Source organism: Nannospalax galili, unplaced genomic scaffold (genome assembly GCF_000622305.1).
Source record: "Nannospalax galili isolate Female #2095 unplaced genomic scaffold, S.galili_v1.0 scaffold485, whole genome shotgun sequence".
Lineage (NCBI taxonomy): Eukaryota > Metazoa > Chordata > Mammalia > Rodentia > Spalacidae > Nannospalax > Nannospalax galili.
Genome location: NW_008354534.1, coordinates 3,391,419 through 3,416,910, shown reverse-complemented (window position 1 = coordinate 3,416,910; position 25,492 = coordinate 3,391,419). Strand labels below are relative to the sequence as shown.

At 43.6% G+C, this 25,492-nt stretch overlaps 1 protein-coding gene across 17 annotated transcripts in view; it reads left to right on the top strand.

The window, feature by feature from the left end:
* The window catches only part of Erc2 (ELKS/RAB6-interacting/CAST family member 2), a 1,070,830-nt gene that overhangs the window by 867,771 nt on the left and 177,567 nt on the right, over window positions 1-25,492 (top strand). For all 17 annotated transcript variants that reach the window (XR_001872873.2, XR_003846883.1, XR_003846882.1 and 14 more), the window contains one exon: window positions 12,716-12,850. Coding sequence is in view for 14 of the 17 variants with exons in the window: in XM_008851846.3 (XP_008850068.1) it covers window positions 12,716-12,850 (135 nt within the window). In the remaining 3 variants the exon portion in view is untranslated. The remainder of the gene's footprint in view (window positions 1-12,715; window positions 12,851-25,492) is intronic.

Below are 25,492 nucleotides of genomic sequence, written 5' to 3'. Positions count from 1 at the left end.
GGGGAGCTAGTACAGAGATCAGAGACACAGCTATGTTCAAATATCTGAAGACCCAAGCTCCTCCCCTTGACCAGTAAGGTTAGAATTGGGACAAATGCCTAAAAATGTACCTGCAAACCCCCAAATATGGGTGAAAGGGTAGGAGGCAGCATATGTAAGCTACTTAATCCATTGTCTCGCGAGGCATTGAGTTTCTCATCTCTAGTGGGAATGGATAAGGATTGGGCCGCCGTCAAGGAGAACTACTACAAAAAGAATTCCCAGTTGGGTGAAGAAGGTTAAATTAGACTCATTTCACCAACAAAGATGCAATGAGTAGCATTTATATACATCCTATGGATGACCTAGACTTTGACAGAACCCAGATGTCTTTTGCAGAGGGGTACAGCACTGTATTAACTGTTAACACCACACTGCCTACTGGTTCACCAATAACTACATCTGCCTGGGCCTGCATCCCAGCACACCAACAGCTGACACTGCCTCTTGTGTCCTTCTCAAGTGAGCGTACAAGATGCTAACATGTCCCCAATAGCAGGACTCTGGCTTCCTTAGACTTTTCCTCCCTGTGTACCCCACTTTCCAAGTGCCTATTCTTACACGTACCTCATTCCCATCTTCTGCTCTACTCTCTAAAAACCAATCCCCACTTGTTTCTTTAATATGTACAATTCTTCTCATAAAAAATTAAGAAAAGCTCTCCTCTAAATGACCCAAAAATGGAAAAAGAACATAAAAAGGAGTCCTCTAGCTAATGAAATGGTGATGGCCAACAGTGAATCAAAAGATTCTCAGCTTCAAATTATAATTAGGGAAATATGCCCGGGGAACAATTTTTTCACCTACCAGATTTTGAAGATTAAAGGATTTGAAGAAAGTTCATGTTAGCAGAGTGCAGGGAAAGAGGCATGGACTGGGTGTTGAGTTTGGTGATGTCTTTCCAAGTGGAGAATGTTTATATTCTATTCCAGGGATATCTCTTGAATCTCCCTTTTCCTAGCACATTATAAGAAATAGGCATTATGTGTTTAAGCTTCCATCCTTGTTGAGAACAAACATGTGCCAACAGGCATGCTGTTCCCTTGCTGAAGTATTCTCTGAAGCATTATTAGAAAATGAAAAACTGGAAATTACTGAAATGTTTATACTTCAGTCAATCAGTGTCAGTATTTATTGTATGCTGTCTGTGTGGCTTTATGGGCTTGGATTACCTTTTTGCATAAAAATGTGGATCCCTGCCCTCCTGGAGTGTCCATCCTAACGCATGGAGAGGACGAGTGAGACAAGGAGAACATTTTATTTACTTATTCATTTATTCCCTTGTTTAATGTGCGTGAGGTGTGTGCATGTGTGTGCAGGTGTTGCGTGCAGAGACCAAAAGAAGGTGGTGGGTGTCCTGCTCTGTCACTCTCTGCCCTGTCCCTTTGAGGCGAGGTCTCTCACTGAACCTGGAGCTGACTGCTTTTCAGGTAGACTGCTGGCTAACAAGCCCTCAGCATCCTCTTGCCTCTATCCCCCCAGCACTGAGGGTATGTGGTCATGCCTTTACATGGATGCTGGGAATTTATGTGGTCTTTACATGGATGCTGGGAATCTGTAATCAGGTCCTCATGCTTATGCAGCAAGTGAGCCATCTCCCCAACACTTTTTCTTTTTCTTTTTCACATTTTATCTTTACTGTGTGTGCACATACACGCATATTTGTATTATGCATAAACATTTCTAGAAATGCTGATGGCAAATCTCAAGAGCAGGAGTGGGAGTTGGGGTGGAAGAAAGGGAATATTCCTTTCTTTTTATCAATGTTTTGGTACTATTTAATTTTTGTTACTATAATATATAATTTATAGAGTATAAAACTTAGAGGGTTTTTTTTTTTAAAAAAAAGACAATTATTAAATTAAATAGTGAGGTTAGAGAACTAAGACTCTTATCTCAGAGGAAAAAAAGAAAATCATTAACCTGTTTATGGCCATCCAGATTAAAGGTCTCTAATGTTTAATGCTGTTCAGATTGTACGAATGGGAATTAATGCTCCAGCGCTTAGAGCACACTGTTAGTGTCATGAGGCAGGCCTGCAGCAAGGCGACAGTATCCACATATGCAAATCAGTGGGAAGGCAGACAGGGACAAAGCAGGGGCCAATGCCAGAAGGTTCTTTGGCTTAGTCTTGGCTCTGTCAATGACTTTCCTTCACTGACTTGAAGACTCAGTCCCTTCTCTGTAGCCTGGAGAACTTGGAGTTTCTGACTTAGGGTGTAACCCACCACTGTTATTTAATGAATCCTTATTCTTCTGGAAAATCTTCATTTGTTAAGGAGAAGTTTGAGAACCTACAACTGTCTAGAATCTTCAAGATCTCTTGTGTACTTTTATATCTGTTTTTGTTTAGATTCATGTTTAAATACAGTTAGAAATTTTGTTCTTGTGCTAGTTCAATTGAAAGCTAGAGAAAACCATGATTTGAAGATTCTGTCTTTGAAAGGTGACTGAGAGAAATTAGTTTTGAGAATGTACCTATTCAGTTAATGTAATCTCATGTGTTGGCGGGGGAAAATGAATAACATGATCCAATACACTAGATGTTTCCTGATGAAAGTTGAATGTCCTTCCTGGAAATTGGGTTTCTGTCAGATTCACAAGCCTAGACTTTGCTTCTTGTTTGGGGCATAAGCTATGTTGTGGCTATAGATGAGATTCCATTTTTGTGTGCTAGAGGAAAGTCCTCTAGGAGGAGACTGTGTGAAGACCTGCAAGTGATGAGCTGTCTTATTTGTTCATCTCTAAGGGGCCCACCAAGACCCATCCTGAATGGAATATGTGACTCAGACTCCCTCCACCAGGACTAAATCAGTCCTGGTCAGGGTGAGTTCAGAGTATACCATATAAAGCCAGCAAGGATATCGCAATTCAAACAGAAAGGAGGAATATATAGCTAGCTAGCCACAGGAGGAGGATAAATGCCCCAGGGAAGGTTTCAGAGATCTGGTATTTGGGACACTTGCTGCAATTTCTTTCTTCCCATTAGTTTTCTGACCGATTGGAAAACAAATGAGTGTCTTGCTCAAGTCAGAGAGCAGCTGGGGAGATCAATTTGTTCCCTGTCTAAGGGCCTAGCCAGCTCCTTCTGTGTCCTTCTCTCTCTGTCTTTCCCAGCTGCCAGGTTCCTGTGGCCCGGCAGGATTCTCCCCAAGGTCTCATCAGCCCTTCCTCTGGCTCAGCCCAGGCTCAGCACAGCCAGCAGCCCCACCATGAGCGTGTACCACCTTGCTCACAAGTCCTCTCTTTCTCTCGTGTTGTCATTTGTTTTGTTTTGAAGAGTTGAGGTATAGAGGTCTTAGGTTTGTGCCCTTTTGTCCAGCCACTTTCAGAACCAGGAGCCACCATAGATGACATTGACTCCCACTTGTGTACAAACATCAAAGCTGCTGTAGGAGGATGCCCCTATGTCCCATGACAGTACCTCTGGATGGGTTCACTTTCTATGGGCTGCTCTGAACTTCTGGGCTTCACTGTTAGCTACTCAAGCCATCCATTCTTCGTTCAGTCTTTCTGATGATGATGATGGTGGTGATGATGGTGATGATGGTGATGATGGTGACGGCTCCTTGTGTCCCAGTTGTTTTAAGGATCCCGTTGCTTCATGTCTTCTGTGTCCTAGGACATTATTCCTTTGGCCCCTATCTCTGAAGTGCTTGCTATAATTTATCGTGCTACATCTTAAAGTAAATATCGAAATTAGAGGACCCCTCCACTCCCTGTGAATCTTCTGGTCTGTGGGTGCGTGTTCATTGATCTTGATCTTTTTCATTGATCTTAAGCTCTTTCATTTATCTAAGATGACCACGGTCCCTTTCTCAGCTGCTGCTGATTATTCAACCTCAGGAGCCCCTAGAATCATCAAAGCCCAGTGACCCGGCCACATTCTTGCTGAGCCAGGCCCTGAGGTGTTTCCTTCTATATCCATCATTGGAGGAGCTGACCTGGTGGTACAGTTTTTCCTAAACCAATGAGGATAAATATTTGTTGAATTATAAAGTAAGTGATGCTCTTGACCTCCCTTGTCAGCACAAATGTGACCTAGATCCCAGCACCTAAATGATATTGATATCTTTATGATTGCTTCTCCCTCTGTCCTTTGATTCACTCTGTCTTTTCTCCCCTCCCTGCCTTTTTCCCTCCTTCCTGTCCTTCCTCTTCACCTTCCCTCTCTCCCTTCAGTCTTTCCAGCCTTCATGCCCTCCCTCCTTCTGTCCTTTCTTTGCTATTTTTGTCTTTTTATCTTCAGGTTAAAAAAAAACTGAGATTTGACTTTGAAGTGTGCTTTGTAGAGATGCTCCTAGCAAGCCTCGCAGGGAACCCTTCCACAGTTTAGTAGAGGAGTCCGGGGTTTTTCTGAGACCCTCTATTGACTCTTTGAGTTGAAACAGTTTAGATTCCACATAAAATATGTGTTGTTTACCCAGGCTCTTCATGCTCTGCATTCTGTTACAGTCCTTGAGGAGCTTGTCAGTGACAAGTAAGATAAATGAATGAAGAGGGCTTTACAAGTGTTTAAAAGCTAAGTATAGCATGTGCTGCCCACTACTTAATTAAACAGACCTGAGCTTAGTGGAGTAACTTGATGGGGGAAACTTCTAGGACCTCCCCACCCCCCACGTTCCACTGCCCCAACAGCACTCAGGATGTTAGAGATTCCTTGGTATTCTGCAGTTGCTAGCTCCTTAGCCAGATCCAAACCTGTTGGGTTGGTTGAAGCCATGAGGGGCACTATGGATTGCAGGGGATGACTTGGGAGTTTATACTAGGGTTAGTCAGCAACAGGCACTCCTTTGAACCTCAGTCGAGACTTTGTGGATTTCATCCTCACTGGGAACTTTAAAATCATCTGAGTTGCTTTACTTTTATGTTCAGGTTAGAGTCTGTCCAGACAGTCAGAACCCATTTCCAGACCACTCCTGTTCTTTTTTTTTTTTTTTTTTTTTTTTAATTAAGGGCCAATCCACAAAGATCCAAGCAGTAGTGTATGGAGATCCCACAGTAGTGTCACAGACCCCAGTTGTTTGAGCCTGGGCCTTTCTTCCACGTCCTCCTCGGATGGGTGAGGACAGGAATCACTTCTACAGACCAACATTCAGGTGTACAGGCTTTTCCTTGTTGAGTTTTCTTCCTGTCACAGAAACTATTAAGCACCCTTCTTCCCAGCCTGTGTCACAGAGTTGCTGTACAGTGTGATTAAGATGACACAGCAGAACTCTATTCATGACACAGCAAGGTGTGCTAGGTGATGACTGTTAACAGGTGGCTCCCTCTTCCTGACACTGTTAAGGGACTCACCCTCCATGCTATGAACAGAGCACAGAGAACTCTCTACCAGTCATTCCTGACCTCCCTGATGAGCTGCTCTGGCTGGTAGCAGGATGGGAAGGGATTTCTGGCTAGAATCCTTATCCATGACCCTCCAGAGAATTCCCAGGCTTACCAAAATGGCAGTAGGAAGCTGTTTAAGAGAATGATCCCCCTCCTCTCATTTTATAAGGTTAAAAAGATAAAGAAAAGAAAGAAAAACTTAAAACTGCAAAAATCGTGGTCTAAGGAGTAAGAAGAGGAGATAGCATCTATCTGTATGACCCTTGGTCCCTGCAGAAGATGATATTCCCTTGCTTGTTAATTCTAGGTTCTTTCTGGGTCTCACAGGGAACAGAGTTACTTCTTAGCAGTTGCTACTTTTCTAGAGAATGTGGCAGTTCTGTCATTTAGGGTGATGAGAACCTACAGACCAGTAGTCTTGAGCACCTTTGTCGTATTCAAAAATAAGGCGCATGCTTGGAAATGATTTGATAAGAATTTTGTCAGAATTTCTGAAAGAAAATTGTTTTAAAAGACCTGATACAAGGTCTGGAGAGATGGTTCAGTGGTTAGGAGTACTGGCTGTTCTTGTGGAGGACTTGGGTTTGAACCAGCACCCAGTTTGAACCATCGCTCCAGTTTCCATGCATGCAGACAATACACCTGTACACATAAATAAAACTAATAAAGACCTGATGGGAGAATTTATAAACCAATGTTTATAAATAGATGCCAAGAGCCTGGCCCATGTTCCCCCAGAGATGCTACACTTGACATATGTGAGCCTATGGCTGCAGCTCTGTCCTGGGTTCTTCTCTACAGGCCCCAAACTAACAGGCTCTTCAAAGGTGGTGAGTGGTGGGCTCCAATATGTTTTCTGCTTCTTCCACATCTAACGAAGGAACAAAGAAAGCAGCACTCACCCAGCACATCTTGGGTCACGTTCCTTGTTCAGGGTTTTGAGAGGGCCAGTTTTCTGTCATCTGTCCATCTCTTCTCTTCTTACACTCATATCCAAGTCAACTTTCAACTCTTAACTGCAAAGGAGCTTGATTTGAAGCCCCTGCCCTCAGCCGTGGGACACTTTCCCCTGTCTCTGGTTATGTGTTTAAACTATCTCCTTCTTTCCTGTCTCACTGCCCACGTTATGTTATAGTCAGCCCTAATTCTTCATATCTTATTCAGCTTTGCTTTGGCCTCTGCAGCCGACCTAGGGCCTTACCCTTTGTATCACTACTGTCAGACCCTGGTACCAAACACTCGAGTTCATTCATGTCTTGTTCTTCCATTTACAGATGAATAATTATGGAAATACGGACTTAATTTCTTTTAAAAAATTTTTTATTTATTATTTTTATTTTATGTGTATGAGTGTATTGCCTGCATGCATGTGAGTGCACCCGTGTCATGCAATGCCGTGGAGGTCAGAAGAGGGCTTCAGATTCCCCTGGAACTGGAGTTAAGGACGGTTTGTAGCTGGGAATTGAACCCAGGTCCTCTGCAAGAGCAGTCAGTGCTCTTAACCGCTGAGCCATCTCTCCAGCCCTGGACTTAATTTCTTAAACTGTAAAAGAAAAAATAGCTATTTCAAAAGTGTGTGTCTGTGCGCTGGTGCGTGTGTGTGTGTGTGTGTGTGTGTGTGTGTGTGTGTGTATGTGTTGTGTACATGTGAATACAGAGACCAGAGGGCAACCTAGTGTGTTGTTCCTCAGGAAGCCAGGGAGGATCCACTTTGGTTTTTGAGACAGGATCTCTTACCTGGGGCTCACCAATTAGGCTCGCTGGACAGCAACCTCTGGGAACCCTCCTGTCTCTGCCTCCCCAGCTCTGGGATTACAAGTATGTGCCAGCTTTTTCCTTTTGCATGCATACTGGGGGTCGAACTCTGGTTCTTATGCTTGCCTGGCAAGTATTTTCCCAAGTCGATCCAGCCCCCACATCAGTGTTTTGATGGGCACATGCAAACCAGACACTTAGCCTGGCACATAATTATTCTTCATCAATGTTTTGATGGGCACATGCTAACCAGACACTTAGCCTGGCACATAATTATTCTTGTCATTGGAGTTCAGACAGCATGGAGCTACTTTCTGAGCTGTGTCCATAGAGGAAAGCTTACTACACTGATTTCTGCACAATTCTCCAGTGTGTCAGATGCCTCTGGCTTTCCCATCTCCTGCTTACTTTATCTTCCACTCGTGACTTCACCATTGGGACCCAGATTCTGCTCTATTAAGATTCTTTGTCCTGTGAGCCTCATGGGTATTCAGAAAAGCTCCTGTCCTTACTCTCTGGTCGTGGATTGGTTTACCATCTTTTCCTTGCAGACAAGAAACGCTCACCTTGTTTTGATTAGGCAGAAATGAGACATGTAGAAGACTTCTGGAAAGTGTTACATGTTCTCTAGGAAAGAGGGAGAGAGAAAGCCTGATGGAAGAAAAGTGTTATTAACACTGTGCAGAATTATCTCCATTGCCATGACAACAAATCTTATTATATATTTTTTTCTTTTTAACCATATTCATGAAGGTTTTTTTGTTAAATCGATGATGAAAGCTTCATTCCTTATTGCTGCCTTGATAGGTGGAAAGGCAGTTTTAATATCACTTTTGTAGCTACATATTGCCATTACATTATTGGGTCTATTACTAGGTAATCAAGTATTTTCATTTAGTTTTGAGAGTTCCTTGGATAAAGTCTTCAGACATGTCAGAGGATATACAATAGCTAGCACCTTTTCACAGGTGGTGTTCATCAGTGGTCTTAGTTAATGGGTAAAGTTTCAGTTTTCCACAGTTGACTTTTGGCACGAATAAAAGCTTTCCAAAGTCCCCTGCTCTTCCAAAGGTCAGGGGTCAGTAAGAAAATGCACCTGATGGCACCCAGGTACCCCTTATTCTTAATGAATTAATTGGTCTGGTGGGTACCACATTACTGAGAAATGAAATATTTCATGAAGACTTTGACTTGCCCAGTAGCTCCAAAGCTATGCATTTATTCCTCTCTCTCCACCCTCAAGAACAACAATGGCTGGGAACAAAAACATCTACAGCAGGAAAGGTTAAACTGTCACCTTGAGAGTTAACTGCTCAGCTAGGTCAGCCTAACCTCTCAGTTCATTTCCCCCCTCATCTGTTCTGAAATAACTTGTGTCCTCTGCATTCATTCATACCTTTATACACTTATATGGCACACATTACTTCTTTTACACCTAGACAATACTGTAGGTGGTACATACAAGGGTAATCCAGACACACTAGTTCCCTCAAGAGATTTTCAACCTAGTGTGGAAGAAGCCAAGAAAACATTATTTGTCATTCTTGGAAGTAGTCACAGTAATTGACAGGGGTTTGGGGGGGGTGAATGCTGAGGAATTCTGTGAGCGACGGTAGAGCACATGGTCCCTGCCTTGTAAGAGAGACTTGATTAGGAGTGTCTGCAGGTGACAGCGTTGAAGCTAAGGTCAGCAGCACTCAAGGGTACAGCTCAGTTTAAGGGGTAGAGGATGAAAGTCAGGACTGGCGCTGAAAACGGTGACTCCCGACACTGAAGAAGGCTAAGGGGAGGTGAGGCTGGACAGATACGCAGCCGTTACCTAACAGAGACCTGTAAGCATGTCAAGAAGCAGGACTCTTTCCTGAGGACTGTGGGAGCCTCAATCCTAAGTCTAGAGAGTACGAGGATTCTTATGTCCTGCTGGCTAGACAGTGTATCCATGGGAGGCAAAGTGCAGAAAGAAAGAAATTAGGAGGCTGTGGCCCTAGAGGAATAAGGTGGTCCCTGGAGGAAAGAGGAAGCAGATAAAGGCAGTCTGATTAGATATGGCTCAGCAGTTAAGATGCAGTATAGCAGAGTCTAATACGGTGGGCCAGAGGTGGAAGTGTTAGGTCAGTGTATTGGTAGACAGCACAAAGGAAATAAAAATGGGCTCTAGTGACTCACCAAATGAGTCCGCTCATTCCCAAGTGCTGTGCTGTGGAAAGTGATCCATCTCCAACTCTGAGATTTCTTGGATTTTTAGGAGGTCTGCCCAGCAGATCTGCAGCTTAAGGCTTTACGGTGGGCCTTTCATGCATCCTTCGGTTATCGGGACATGAGCCATCACACCTGGGCCACCTGCTAAACCTGTCTGCAGTTATTTGAGTATCTTTGTTGGAATCCTTGTTAAAGCTTTCTGCAGGTTTTCTTCTGTTGACTATTAGAGTATTATTTATGGCTTCCTATCCTTCGAGGCTATTCTTTGTGTGTTAGGAAAACAGTATAATTGGGTGGGGATGAGGCTGAGTAGTACAGACTGGGGAGGGCGGTGAAAAGAAGTCTATTTCCAGTTTGCACTAATGGAGCCAGGTTGGTCAGTTGTTTTATGGGACACAGCGTGGTCAAGCAGGCTGTAAGAAATCGGTCACAGTTTAGGGGATATGTTCTTGCAAGATAAATAAAAATCGTCTAAAGTATCAGACCAAACTCTCATTTTTCATCTCTCTGTTTCACGCTCTTCTCTCCCAGCCCAGACTAATCAAAAGAAGTCCCTTCCGCTCCCAACTTCTCTGTGTACATTTCCCCCAGATCTGGTATTCATATGAACAATGTGGTTTATTTATATTTCAGCACCAAATTGGAAAGATGACATCATTCATTTACAGTCTTCATCCCATGACATGCCTACTCTCCAACACCTCATTTCAGCAGACACATTTAGGACGGCATACAGCATCTTGTTTAGCCTGTGCATTCTTTTATGGGATATATAGTTCAAAGGTAGGGAGCTTTAGGGTTGTCGTTGGTAAGAAAATAATCTCAGGAGCTTCCCTAAAGAATAAGGACGTTACAATGTTTACAATAGCAGCGTTATTATTGGGTCATTTGGGTTCCGTCATTCATTCTTGGGTGTGACTTTTCCTTTTCCACAGATCTCATGGCTCCCTTCAGACCCTCACAATTCTATGTGGAAGAAACTGTTCCAGATTTATTCATTCATGAGTTCAAAAGTACAATCTCCTGTGACAACCCTGGAATTTTAGGTGTGAACGCTGAACTTTAGCATCTCGTGTCTAAGGATGAAGGGTTGAGGAGAGTCTTGGTCCACAAGGGCTCTACTACCCTGCTCTTTCTCACAAGCCTAACTTGTCCATTGGGTCTTCTGACACATTAAGTGGACAACTGAGGAGTGGAATTGCTATCAGCTGCCAAAGGTTGCCTGGGATTTTTTTAATTTAATTTTTAAAGTGGACTGTTCCCTATATTTTTATTGTTTTATCATGTATGTGCATTTTTTTACATTTGCTTTGGGACCTTTCAAATATTGTACACAGCTTAAAAGATGGAGTGAATAAATCATGAGGTGTCCTTTGGTAGAACTGGAACATGAGGTGTTTCCAAAACTTAACAGACCCAAAGTATTTGTGGGAAAGCTGTTTCTACCTGTTCAGCTGTTTGCCTTTTCTGCTAGCAACAAGACAAGGAAAAGGGCCTACAGACTGATTTTTGAAGACCCAGAAAGCTCCAGGTCTTTTGTCAAGAAATGGGCTCTTGGGACTGAAATCCATGTCTCCCTTTGCTACCTGCCAAATTAGACTGTAATAATTCCTCCCAGGAAAGTTTTCTGGATATGGTTGTACATGAAAAATACTGTGAGAATGAACTGCATTTGGTCCAAAATTCCCATTATATTAGAGAATTATTTATACTACGCAATAAAACTCTGATTGGTTGGAAGCCTTTCCAGCCACAGACTTCCGACTCTCTGAAAGTCCTGATGGTTCACTGTCACCTTAAACCACTGGGGGCTGTGATGGCAACCCGCACTGTGCCCTCAACTCTCAGTGACCCTCCCTACCAAGGAAAGACATGCAGCTCCAGTCTAACATGGCAGTGTCCGTTCTTCTTCCAGTGTCTGATGAAGGTCTACCTTTATGGGCCCCATGCTAGACCCTGGGGAGAGGTAAATGAAAGAGACAGCCTCAAGATCTAATGATAGATGGAGAACTATTTAGAGGCAGGAGACCTGTGCCCCCAAGTCTCAAGGGCATAGGAAAAGCTCGTAGAGAGGGCTGGGAATGTACCTCAGTGGTAGAAAACGTGCTTAGCCTTGGGTTCAATCTGGAGCCATACTAAAAATAAAAAAGGAAGCTTAGAAGGAAGGGAGGAAGGGAGGGAGGGAGAAGGAGGAAGGGAAGAAAGGAAGGGAAGGAGGGAGGGAGGGAGGGAAGGAAAGAAGAAAGGAAGGAAGCATCAGTAAGAAAGAAAGATAAGACTAGACTACTAGAGAAAATACTGTGAATTAACGAGACCCAGAAATAGGGACATTGTAGGCAAAGAAAAACCGCATAGGCAAAGAAGAAATTTCTTACATCAGCAATAATGGCAGTAATAGTTCCTGACCCACACCTGCTCCTCACAGCAATCCCAGGAACCTGCCCCTCACAGCAATCCCAGGAAGGCAGACTGGCGACTACTGTTTAAGATATAGGGAAATTGAGACTTATGAAGACTTGGCTGACCTAAGACATCCTTATCAGCAGAGAGATGAAGCAATCCTTGAACCTGGGCATTCGTACCCTCAGTTCCGTACTCTGGCTTTCTAGGCTGGCTCGTTTCTTCTGCTCTTTCCATGGTCTCTAAGCATTGTTTTAGTTTTTGCAACCTTGTTAAGTCAGTTCATCCCCGCTCAATTTCTTGCCCTGCATGATAAAGTAGATACAGTCCTATTGCCCTCAAGACTTACTCCGGACACCTAATCACCTGTATAACATACACCGTGGGGTGTAAATTAAAGGTAGTCCAGCTGTCTTCCACCTACTTTGTACCTTTTGCTCAATTCCAAACCCCGCCCCACCAAAAAAGCCCAGTTCTGTACAAAAGTTGTAGAAAGCCCTTTCCCAAAAAGACATCATGGCAGTGAACCATCTCCATCAGTGTTTTTCTGCATTGTCTTGTGAGAGCATTGTCTGTCTGTCCCTCTGTGTTTCTACCTAGCCCTCTCCTGGCATTCCTTCTAGGGCTTCTCTCTGGCTTGCTCTAGTTATAGGGTGTAAGGGATGACACTTTGTGATTGCAAGTTCACTAGGGATCTCTGGGATTGCTTGATAATGTAAAACAGAGCATCTTAGGATATATCCAGTCCCCCCTTTAAATCACGGGTAAGTTCACTGACAGGTGCAGCTCTAACATGGGCAACTTCAAGAATGGGACAAAACCTCTTTCACCAAAGCTAGTGGTATAGTTCATTAAGTTTCAGCATGACTAGAAATGAGAAGTTCTGGATTAGGATCAAGGAAAGCCTGTAGGTTCTGTCACTATGCCTTTAGTCTGTTGGGCCTGTCGTGTAGCTCCTGATGGAATCTTCCCTGGTTTTCCTCCTGTACAGACGCAGAACAGAATGAAACTGATGGCAGACAGCTATGATGAAGACCATCACCATTACCACCACCACCACCACCACCACCACCACCGATCTCCTGGGAGGTCACAGCATTCCAACCACAGGCCCTCTCCAGACCAGGTCAGTTTCATTGCTGCTTACCTCTAGGAGCCCTCTTACCCTATGGTTATTTTAAGATAAAATAAATAATCCTCAAGAAATAATAAACAGCATAAAGTGATACGTTCTTTGAACTGAAACTAATAGCTTTGGTATTTATTTCCGTCACTCAGGGAGTCTAAATGTTTTCCTTTCTCCTTCCTCTTTAAGGTTTTGTCTTTGCTTGTTCGTGTTATGCGTTTTCTGTCTTCCCCTCCTTTCTTCTTCCATAGATACGCAATCGAATGCTGGCTCATATCTAATGACTGGTTACTTTGGAATGTCTCTTTCCAAATTTTAAAAGCAAGCACTTTGTTTCCATGAGCCTGGCAACCAGAGAAGCCTTGAGTTTGCTGAGCACTCCCCTAGAAAATTCTTCAGTGATGCAAATTAATGGCAGGGTGAAACATCGAAAGAGAAATCCGTTTGTTGACATTTTAGCCAGTGAAGTCTAGGAGTCTGGTTTATTTGGTTTGGACCCCATCTTCTCTCTTTATTAAGTAAAACAAGTGGAAAAGAATGCCTGCAGTTTTCAACTGTACACACTCACCCACTACATGCAAAACCTATAGCATCTAGTATTCAAACTCCTGAAAGGCAAATCATATGCAAATTAGGAAAGAAAATGCAAACAATCAGGGCAATAGCATCAGTATTAGTTTTTCTTCCTTTACTATACTAGGAGCTTTTTTATTCTGTGAATAGAATAGCTTGTACAATAAATTCCAGTAGAGGTGGGGTATTAACCAAGGCAGAACCCATCTGTGTAAGTGTGGTCTCCAGCACTGGCTGGGAGCACATGGTAGCCTTAGCTGTGTGGAGGGAAAGCCATTGTATGCTGCTGGAGGGAGTGTTCATTTTCTTCCCGAGACTCTTTTCAGATGGCTCCCTTCATTCATGTCACATTACTAGCATCCCAGAGAAGTTAAGTTCTAGTCTTTAGAATGCTTTACTGGTTGTAAAACTCCAGGGGGAGCTAGTTATATAGGACACAACATCGAGAGCCTGACCTCTGTACCCCTGAAGATTTTGCCCTCAGAGACCCAAGTAGTGCTGCAGAAGATGTCCCCACAGGCTGTGTCCAGAAAGCACCAGTTCATTGATTTCAGCCCTCTGAAACAGCTTTTGGGGTTGGTGACCGAGAAAGTAGAGAGATTAATTGTGTGCCATTACCTGATGTCTTTGATTTTCTTTGGTTTTCTTTATTCAGTATTTTGACACTTTCTCCACCTGCCCACACCTGCGCACTCCTGCATCTCTGGGGTCGCGTTGTCCTTGGTTCCAGCCCCTTGGCACACTGCCTGACTTTTGTTCCTTGACATTCTCCCATGAAGGGTTAAAGTGAGGCTCATTGGTGGGAGGCCAGCAGGTGTCTCTGAACCATGCATGCCAGAAGGCCACGCTGGCTTTCCCTCTGCCCCAGGGTCAAGGGAGCAGAGAGTCCTAGAAGGACAGCAAGAAGACCTGGGGACCAAATCAGAAGAATGGGCACATGAGGACCTGCTAAGATAAAAGAGACACACACTCTAACATGCCTTGTGAAGTGGTCACCATATCAAATCTGTCTGCTTTCTGAACTTTTATTTCTCACAAAACATGGCCTCCTGATGCTTCCTCACAGACGGGTCATCACCAGGTGGAGTGCCTTGCCTGCTCAGTTGGCCTCTCCTGTGTGTCCTCATCACTAGAGGTTACCACAGGGTAGTAGTGATTGTCCTGGAACAGCATCTGGCTGAGACATGTCCTTGGGACCTGTGACACATCGTTGTCACTGATGCAGTCAATGAAAGCTCTAGACAGCTCTTGGACACAGAGATACGTAGCTGCACTTCTCCAGAGGGAATCCCATGTCCTAGGGGAAGCCACCTGACTGAATTCTGGTTGCTGGTAGTTTGCTCTGTGGAGAATAGACCACATGCCAATGCTACACAGAGCCTAGGGTGCAACCTGTAAGCACCACAGAGCCCTGCCTTCAGGGTGTTTGCTCTCCTGTCCTAGATAACAGTCCCTTAGTGTCTACTCAGCTCTTCTCTGGGTCATGTCAGTTAGAACAAGACAGATGAAAGGCAGTTATGAGATCATTAGAGGCCATGGTTTCTGAGCTTACATTATAGTGGAGTTCATGGTAAAAAAGTAAAGTAGCCTTGGCCAGGAAGATATTTTATGGAGTTACATTGGAATTGCCAAAGCTGTCAAGTTCTATTGTTTCACCCTTTCAGTGAGCAAAGGAGAACTAATCAGGGACCCCTGGCACGAGGTTAGGTTAACTCCAGTGGTGTGGTGGGAGGACTTGATCTCCTGAGCCAGATGTCCTTTTAGACTAGGGCTCCCAGATTTAGGACATGGTGCCTTCCCATGTACTGGACTAACCAACTAGATATCAACATAGTAAGTCTAGGAAGTCTTTTCCAACTCTGTGCATGATGTACAAGCCTTGTATGCTAATGCCTATGCAATGGAGCCACTTAAGGGAAAGGAAGAGCCCTAAATCAGTATGTTGCACCACCAGAGTTTTAATAGACATAATGTGGATGGATTCCATTTGGGTGTCCACAGTGTTCCAAGTTAGCTGAGCTGACTTAGAGGGGAAAGGTTCCTTCAGGGATTCCTCCCCCCTTTGCTATGAGTCTTCCAGGCTTGGACTTCTTGTAGCACTCAGTGTAAACCAACCCCGTCTTCTGGACAAGCAGGCACAAAATGTTGCCACTTCTTTCTGAAGTTTATTAAGAGATCAGAACACATGAAAATGAGGAACTATGGAAAAATCAGTCATTTTGCTCCATTTCCAGAGAAATTCCTTTGTCCTTAGGACAGGAGTGTTACCAGCACTTACAGAAGTAGATTCTTTTTCCATTTCTTCTCTTCCCCTTTATCCTTTTGATTTCTCCTTGATAGAAACTGAATGTAAGTATTATAAGTCTAGACTCACATTTCCCAAAGTAACTTTTAGGACATTAGTCCCATGAGGGAAATCTTGAGACAAGGATTGGGTGGGCAAAGATTTTGGGGAAGTGCTGCATATTTAACTCTGTCATCTAGCATCCCAGTACAAGTAGCAGATCAAAGGATCTAAACCTGTATGTATGAAAGCAAGCTCTCCAATTTTATTTAATCCAGCATTTCCCAGAGTTATTTGATCATGGATGTTTTTTTCTTTCCTAGTAACATCTGCGCTTTGAGAAATAGTATTCTCAGAGTATCAGGTGAATAAAAAGAGAGGCTGCCTAGTTTAAAACAAAGGGGATGCGGTCTCCAGCTGTGCGTCCTTGGGGAGGTGGAGATTCTAGGCTATAATGCAACCACCTCTCCCAGCATTTCCAGGGGAGCAAAAGGTCTCCTAAGAATCCAGCAGATCTGAGCTAAGGGAGCCATTCATGATGGGGGCTCAGGAAATCAAGGATAGTGCTAAATACAAAGCCACCTTGAGGGATTACACGGGACTATGAAGAGAGGATGAGGAGGGGCTTGGAGATTTGGAGAAGTGGCCAAGATGCCATGGTAGTGCTTCAGACAGATCATCCAGCCTCTACCTGGGAAAGGAGCAGTTAAGACCTAGAGACTGATGACTCCAGAATGACTATAGCCATCGAATACGCCCCAATAAGCCCCAATAGGACATCCCAACAAAGCCAGGCAATGATGGAGAAAGACCTTCAAGCTGAGAAAATGGTACAAGGTACACAGCAGATATTTCCTGTGACATAACAAATTCCAAAGTAAATGGGATATCCTAGAGATGCATTAGTGATACAGTTTATATAGAGGTTACCAAGATGGATTTCACAAAGCCAAGTGGAAACACAGTTTTTCCTAAATGCCCTGTACCCGACATTGTCACTTTCCTTTGTTATTTCCTTTAGATGGAACCTTTCTGTGCCTTAAAGCCTATCAGTGATACAAAGTCTTTCTACTTTGCTTTCTATAACTTCTACTTTCCTAGGAAAAATCATATTTTAGTAAGCTCTGTCCATTGCCTCCCAAGTTTTCACTAACCTCATTATGGACAGCGTTTCAAGGTAGAGTGACACACCCAGGCCAAGTAATGCCAGGCCAGTTCAGGCTGCCCCTTGTATGTCTTGGAATGACATTTCTATACTGAGTATTGGTCTGGGGGAATGGGTTTTTAAGGGCCTAGATCTTGCTACTTTCTTATGCAAAATGCTTACTTGTTAAGGTGCACAGATTCTAGGATGGTGGTTCAGGTACAAAAACTGAACATTTTGGCAGACTTGGAGTAGGCGGCACCTTTCACAAACCAGGAGAAAACTTTTCCGTCTTCTCTTCCCTCCCTCGCTGAATGGAAATGCCCAAGCTCAGAATGCATTTTGCCACCTTTACGATTTCCAGATCTTTTAAAAACTTTAAATTTCACACTTTACTTGCAGAAATAATACTTTCTAAGGAAAGCTATAGAGTCCAGGATTGTGGATATAATAATTACTAGAATTAGAGAAAAGGAGCTTCAGAGGTGACTCAAGAGGTTAAGGACATATTCTGCCCTTACAGAGAACCTGAGTTTGGGTCCCAACACCCATGTTGGGCAGCTCACAACTGCCTATAACTCCAGGTCCAGGAGATTCAATGCTCTCCTGTGTCCTCCACAGGCACTCACACAACTGCCATTAACACAGACACATAAATAAAATAATAAAAGTAAATATTAAAAATAATTGCAGAAAAGTGCGATTGAATTAAATATTGATGTGTTTTGTTACGTACGGTGAAACACAGTACAGTGAAACACATTTACCACTGTCTTCCTTCCATAAATGTCTGTTGATGAACTGTTCCCCTAGTATGTATGGGAAATGCAGATGAGAGTCCCTGTTGTACAGATAAATAACTGGTATTTAGAGAGGTTATTTATGGTCTGAAAACATATAACTGGGGTGCGGTGATGGTTCAGTGGTTGAGAGCATTTGCTATGCTTCCAGAGGACCTGTGTTTGGTTCTCAGTACCCATATCAAGTGGCTTACAATCACCTGTAATCAATTTCCAGGGCATCCAGTGCCTTCTTCTGACCTCCATGGGTATCTGCACACATGTGGCATACATTGACACAGACACTGACACATACATATAAATTAAAATAAATCTTTAAAAAATAATCAAGTCACAAAACTGACAATATGCAGGCCCAAGGTGAGTGCTGTCCATTCGTTGCTGGCAACACCATGGCTATATGAGTGCATCTGTCCAGCTGCGCCTATTTATGCTTGCATGACCAAATCATATCCACTGTTTCAAAGATGCAAATGTGTTTTTTTCAACTTCCCGGCTGATTTACAGTACATTTTATGTAATTTGGGATTTTTGTTCCCCCAAAAGTTGAATTAAAATGTAATCTCACCCGCTCCATTTGCCCCAACTCTCGTTTTTCTTTGCAGTGCTGTTTTGTGTCTTTATTTTTTCACACACACACACACACGACGCACACACGCACTCACACATATTTCTCTTGCTCCTCTTAGTGGTCCTGTTTTTGCTGTCCCTAATGAAAGGGAGGCTTCTTGCAAACTTTCTCTCTCTGTCATGGGATCACCAGAGTGTGGCATTCAAGTAGAGGAAAGACTGGCCAGGATGGGGGAGTCACTATGAACCATGGGGCGCTCTTGGCAATAGACTGCCAGGACCCATATTCCATTACTTGCTCACCCATGAGCCTCTGTGTACATGAGGACCTGGAGAAAGCTAGGATCCCAGAACACCATGGGTGACTCTCCCCTTGGCCCAGGCCTGCCTTCCATTCAGCCAGAGGGTTAGAGTGCTTTCAGGTAGTGGCCACCCCTGGAAAAAGTTGGCTTTTTCATTTTGCATCTGCTCTGCTAATCTAGCCTTAGAAAACTGATTGCACAAATATTCAGCCTACTCCACTTGGTGATTTCGAGACTCCGTGTGTAGCCACAGCGACCACTGGTTCTCTCTGCTGTCTCTGGCTACCATGTGCTCTCAGCATGCCTTTTCTCGGAACTACCATGTGAGTTTGTACCACGGAACATACTGCATAGCACTGAATGTCCACGTCCATTGTTTGCTGAACATTCCCATAGGATTCTGCTTGGGACAGGTATGGTTTCACTGTAATTCATCAAACAGCTTAGACACCAAAGAACCCAGACCTAGATTTGGTCTTCATTTCAAAGTCTAGAGGTCATGGGACAAGTAAACAGATGATATGCCAAGATATAATGTAATTATCCTAGTAACCCAAGTCAGAACTGATAATGGGAATGTTTCTTAATGATGTGAGCAGACTCTGGGCTTTTATACAGAGGCTGATGCCCAGAGGAGTGAACCGAGGAATGCTTCGAGGACTCTGCAGTACTCATTGCCTCAGCTTTAGCATTTCTAGTCCCCAAACATGTCCCTTCTCTGTTCTTCCCACTGGCCATAGGTCTGCTAAGCTCTTGAAATAGAAGCCAACTTCCTGCCTTTTTACCCTTCCTCCTTAGAGTGACCCACACTGGAGCTCCTGGAACTAGTCAAGCTCCCACAGAGCCTTCCCATGGTAGGGGAATTTCAAGCCATCCAAATAAGCAGGCCCTCATTGAGATCATGGCTGGAGGCAGGTGTCACACCCAGGCCTCATATGGTTTCTGGCCCCAATCTGTCTGGAAAAACTCACAAGCTTTTCTCTTAAATTTTATGTGCCATCAACAAGAGCTAGGAAAGCCCCTATGTCCACATAGGGAAGGCAGCAGTTTTAGCCTCCCTCCTGGGCCCTATGACTTCTTGCAAAGCCATCTGAAGGCCCTTGAGACCCTCCATCCCCCGTGATATGCGAGATGGGAGCCTGTGATTGGTATCCTTGTGTTTTCAATAGCAGATTAACCAGAGCAAAGTCCTTTGAATTCTGACAGACAGAGTTCAATGAGCTCTGTTGCCCCCAGAAGATGGATTCTGTATGTAGAGTTGTTATTCCTAGCTTTTGCTTAGGAAAGAGAAAAAAAGAATTTATTTTATGTTTTGAGGTTAAATGGGTGTGGGACAAATGTACACAGAGTTCTGTGTGTATACATGTGTGTATTGCTATGTGTCAGATGAACGGAGGGCTTTTCCACATATGGAAGAATTTCACAAGATCATGTTTAACTAGAAATTTCTCTCCCATATATGTGTGTGTATAAATATATTTTCATGTTTCCTACATGGGAGAAAAATTCACCACCGTCTATCAGATTTTACAAAAATGTAGTTGTAGTCGAGCTGTAGGGAACAGAGGGAGAAGAAGGAAAAGACCCAGTAATTTCTAGTTCTCTGTGACAGTTACCTGATGAGGAAAGTCGTGTGTCTTAGGCTTTTAATCTCACTATCCATCTTAATACATCTAACGTTTTTTGTTTTTTGGTTTTTTGGTTTTCTCCCTTTTAGTTTTTTTGCTTGTTTGTTGTATTTCTTTGGCTCACTTTCTGAAAGAAGTCTGCCTTTAGGCTTCACCTGCGGGAGAACCCTTCAATTCCGGCAACCCAAGAATTGCACTCATGGGTGCTGGTGCTTATCGGATGAGAGAGCGGGTTCAGAGATGTCCACCTCTGCCACTCCTAGGCTAGACATCTCAGAACTGGAGCCAGTGATATTCCAGCATGCATATGGCAATAAATTTTGTGAGCCACATGTCTTTTGTCACAAGTGGATTAAATGATACTGTTTAAACCTCGGCAGGTTAGGAAAAAAAAGTATATGAAGTAAAAAGAACACAAATGGCACGTTTTCATTCTCTTCACAAAGACAGTAAAAATAAATAAATGCACAAAAATCCCCAAAGCCACTAAAATATAAGGCAAATGATCTATGCCTTTTCTCACCATTGGGAAATAAAGGTGGCAGTCTATTTGTTTGCTTGAAGCGCTAGAATGACCCTCTAGGAGGCCACAGGTAAAGAAGGAAATGGGGACAAATGTCTAAACTGCTGTTGTGGGAGGTATTTAACTGCCTTCTTCCTCTGCCAGCAGTTGCCTGCTCACCCAGCCATTACAGGCACAGGAAGGGAGGTGGGTTAGCAGGAATAGGAAGCTGGCTGCGCAGACAAGCAGGTTATTGCCAAAGCTCTTTAATCTGGGTGTGCTGTTAATTCCTCTGTGTAAGCACATGAGGCATGCATTGATAAACCCTGCAGGGAGGGTCTTCATGTGTGGGAAAAGGACGTAGCTGCTTAGTGCCCCAGGACCCTCCAGTTAGAACAGGAAGCTAGCACCTATTAAAGAGTCCTGTCTTGCTCTATTTGAGGGAAAGTGAGGCTCTTCTTCCTTCCCGGTTTGTTTAAGTTTTACAGTGTGTTCTCAGTATTAGGGCTTCATTAAGAGATTTGGTACAGTCAGCAGAGTTTTCAGACAGAGCCTGCACTCCCCAGCCTGTAGGTGGAACTCGGGCTTGGCAACATCAGAGGCTAGATTCCTTTTCAACTCTGCTTTAATCCAGTCACATTTGTCTAACAGGCAGCATGTCAACTCCCTATTGAAAGGGGGTGGCCAACCTTGACATGCCGGGAAGTTGGGAAATCTATTTTATATTACTAAACATCACTGCCCCTCTTTTGTTTTTTTTTTCTTGACTGGTGTAATAAGGACCATGTTTGACTTACATGCCCCAGGCACTTGCAGCTTTTCAGAGATAAGGGAACAGAGAGGAAAAGGCCCTGGGAGCATCTTTCAATATACGCTGCACTCACAGAATCTGATAGTTATTTTCAAACCCACCACCTTCCACACTGGAGCAGCGGCTCTCTATAAATTCTGATCCAGGCATCTGTCTGTTAATGAACTGAGAAAACTCCAACTCTGGACATCTCAGAGATACTAAGATATTTAAAATGATTTAATATGGCATTAGATTATTTTCATACATGCCATTTTGCCTTTGGTATGAGTGTAACATCAAGTAATTTGTTGATACAGAGCAAGACTCCTGCATGCTACCAGCCCAAATGACATGCCCCATTATAATTGCAGAAGTCTTTAACAGCTATGAAGTTGTTTAATTTTCAATCTCCAATTTAATTCTCACAGCACCCTATGAAGTGTGGGGATGGAGTGGGTCCCTTTTTCCTCTGTAAGCAACTGAGGAAATGGGAAGTTGAAATGGTCCAACCAGGGTCCTGTTAAAAACACAATTTTCACTGTGTTTAACAAAGCCAAGTGTTAATGACTGATGGATGAAGGAGCAAAAATAAAGCCTGTCTTCACTCCCACCCCTTTTTATGGTTATCTGGCAGTGGCTCAGCTTTTAGCAGATGTTGACTTTGAGCTCCCAAACAATATTGTTGGCCCGTGTAGAGCACTTCAGCAGTTTCATGTTCAGCCCAGAGAAGTAGAGCCACTCACCAGAGGCTGGCTTGTCCGAATTTCTTGAAGGATAAAGGAAATAAGTCTTTTTAAGTCACCCTGCAATGATAGTGCAAAAAAATTGAGAGATTGCCTTAAGATGCTGTGCTAGAAATGAGGGCAAAAGCTGCTGTCAAACTGTCTAGAATGTTCTCAGTGGCTTAGAAAAGGGGTCTCAGTGGCTGCATTAGCATTGGGCTTGCTGAAAAGGTCTGGTCGCACAGGCTTATCCAGTCAGCCTCTCCCCTGAGTTGCCCCGGTATGTCTTTTAAAATGTGGATCATACCAGTTATCTGCCATTCAGCCAGTGAACTTTCAGCTTTGACTAGGAAGATGGAGAATGACCAGGGATATAGAGTCATTGTGGTAGAAAGGGTAAGAGATTCTTAGGAGATGTGGATAGCATGATCTTGCCAAGCCTAGTCAACTTGGAAGTGAGGCAGCATTCTCTCCCAGAGGACTCATTAAAAAGAGTGAGAACCAAGCCTTACATTGTTACTCATCTAGAAATATCCGTTAAGCTCACACATTGAGAACTTGTCAGATAGTGCAAAGGAAAGAATGTGCTGCCTTTCCCCTCAGGAACTTTAAATTTTTTTGTTGAGGTGCTGCTGAGTGCTTCATGGCCTATGAGGGCTCTTTCCATCAGGAGTCAAGGGGGCTCGGCATAGTGGCATCATCCTCCCATCAGGATCATCAGCATCTTTCAAGGAGGACAGGACAGGATCCTGAGTGTTGCAGAGCTGAGCTAAGAGGAGCCAACACACAGCACCACCGAGGGAGGTCCAAATGTGTTCCTCTTCTTGTGGCTTCAGGAGAGTCAGAAGAGTGTATTTTGTTTGTACTTAGGCAGGCTGGAATTTTCGGCACTCGCTTTCACCTAGAGGCAGTGCTAATACATGACAGTGGTTTTGAACCTCTGCACTCGGGAGGCAGAGGCAGGAGGATCTCTGTGAGTTTGAGGCCAGCCTGGTCTACATAGTGAGTTCCAGGCCAGTTAGAGCTTCAGGGAGATCCAGTCTCAAAAAGACCAAAAAAAAAAAGGTAGAGCCTGAAGCAGGTATCTCAACCTGGCTGAGCTCAGCACCTGCAGGTTTAAACAGATACAAGTCACATATGAGATCATGCCTGACCCCATCACCTGAGCAGAAACGTCCATCCACCAACTAAGCATTCAGTGTCAGGACAGAGGAAAGACATGGACAAGCAGTCTCTAGGGGGAAGGGTTGGACTTGAACCTGCAACAAAACTTCGTACCCTGGTGAGGCTCGGTGGCCTTCTCTTCCAGAAACCTAAGCTTGCTTTCCTCCATACACCCTGAAGTTGGGAATGCCAAGAGGATTCGCTCTTTGGGACCCATCTCAGTACATCATGAATTCCATATTACAGCCCTGCTTTTGTGCACAGCCAAGGTGGCAGAGTCCCAAGTTTGAAGTTTTAAAGAAGACTTTGATGAGAAGCAGAGGTGAGGGGAGGTGTGAGGCTGTCCACCCTGACCTGGTCACAAGCAGGCAGATCTCACTAGGAAGCTGGGCTCACTTCCTTCCAGACAAGGTAGCTAGGTTCCCACAAAGGCAACAGACTGTTTAAGAAAGGCATTTCCTTGATCTTACTCTCCTTCCTGGCTGTGGTAGGTGTGGCAATAAGGTCCTCATTAAGAACTTAATCAAGTTCTTAATCAAGTTCCAAGAAAAAAAAATCAATCTAACAACTCAAAAAAGAGCTACAGGTATTTTTAAAAATATACTCATGATGGGCTTGAGTTTGTCTGTCTGCTATACCCAATACTTCAAAATAGAGACCAATTAAAGGCTTACTCTAGGTTGTTTATCATGCCAGGCTATCTAGTTCCTGTTCAGAACCTCTTTGATGGGCTAATAAATCCCCCTCCCCCAATAGCGAGAGTCTCTTGACTTGTCAACAATGACTTGGTTCCTTTGCTTCTAGATCTTGTCATTCACAGACCCAGAGTAAGCAGCCCATCCGGGGAGGAATTTGTTTTATCTCAGTATTTACAGAATCCCATTAGAGCACAGCATCTGGACTGTGGGATTTCCATCAAGGACTCTTGCCTGTCACATCATCCTTGGAGTTGTAGATGCATCCTGGGGTTATTTGATAGTTAAGCCTCCCCCACTTCAGAACTGGCTGTTTTGTGGTCTCTCTGCTCTGGGTTTAGTCCACTGAGGATGCTCCCAGCCTCAGATGCTGTGGACAAAAGCAAACAGATGACTGATGGACTGGAGAGGCTTCTTCCCATCCAGATATTTTGGCAACTTCTGGCAGAGCAATCACTAACAAAGGACACACCAGGGATCAAACACCGGTCAGCGTCCAGAAAAGCCACTGCAGGGTAATCTGGAAACAGAAAAACAAGAAGAGGAAACAGGCTCTCCCAGGCCTCATAGATTCATTTAGAACTCCAAGTATTTCTAAATAACTTGGCATGTAGTTAGACATCAAGTCTTTCTCCATTGTTTTTTTTTTTTAACTTTTAACTTTTTGTTTTATTTTGTTTCTGATCCTCGGATTTACATTTCTGGGGGGTAAGGTTGCTAAAGAAATTAATATTTGAATACAGAGAGGCATGCAGCTGAGCAGCCAGACAGCTGCAAGTGTTTGGAAGACTTGGAGCTGCCTCTCTGACTAGCTCCTGCTTCTTTGCCTTTTATTTCTCAAGTGGACACTCACTCTGACCCAGATTACTTGGTGATGAGGGTCAACTCATGTTTATACTTTGAAGACAAGAGAAACCAGGAATGGCCACTGCTTCCTTTCTGTTTTCTTCTAAAATCTTGCTAAACTTTGAAAATGAAAAACTTTAAAAAATACAAAATATTCCAAGTTCACGAAAGGAATTTATTCACATTTCTGCCATGTTAAATGTTAGCTAAGTTTACACTGGGCTGTCATATTTCTTTACTTTATTCACCAGCATACAAGACGCCGATCTCAACATCTGGTTTTTAATAACCCTCGACATCTGGGAGCTCCCTTTTATTCCTATGGTGGACTAGGAACAGTAGAGATATTGGCAGTGTGTATTTTCAAGCTACAACTCCTGTCTGTTTCAATCATAATTAATTACCACTCTTTAATATATTTAATTTGTTACAAGTGATTTGCATTAGACCGCACTTCACCGTTGAGAAAGGAGTGGCAGATTTTGGTGGCACTGGCTTTTCCTTCTCTTTCTTCTTCTCTTTTTTTTTTTTTTTTTTATTTAAAACCCTTATTCAGGGGTTTGGGGAAAACTTCTTGTAAATGTGTTGTGGGGTTTTAATATAAAATTATAAAAAATGT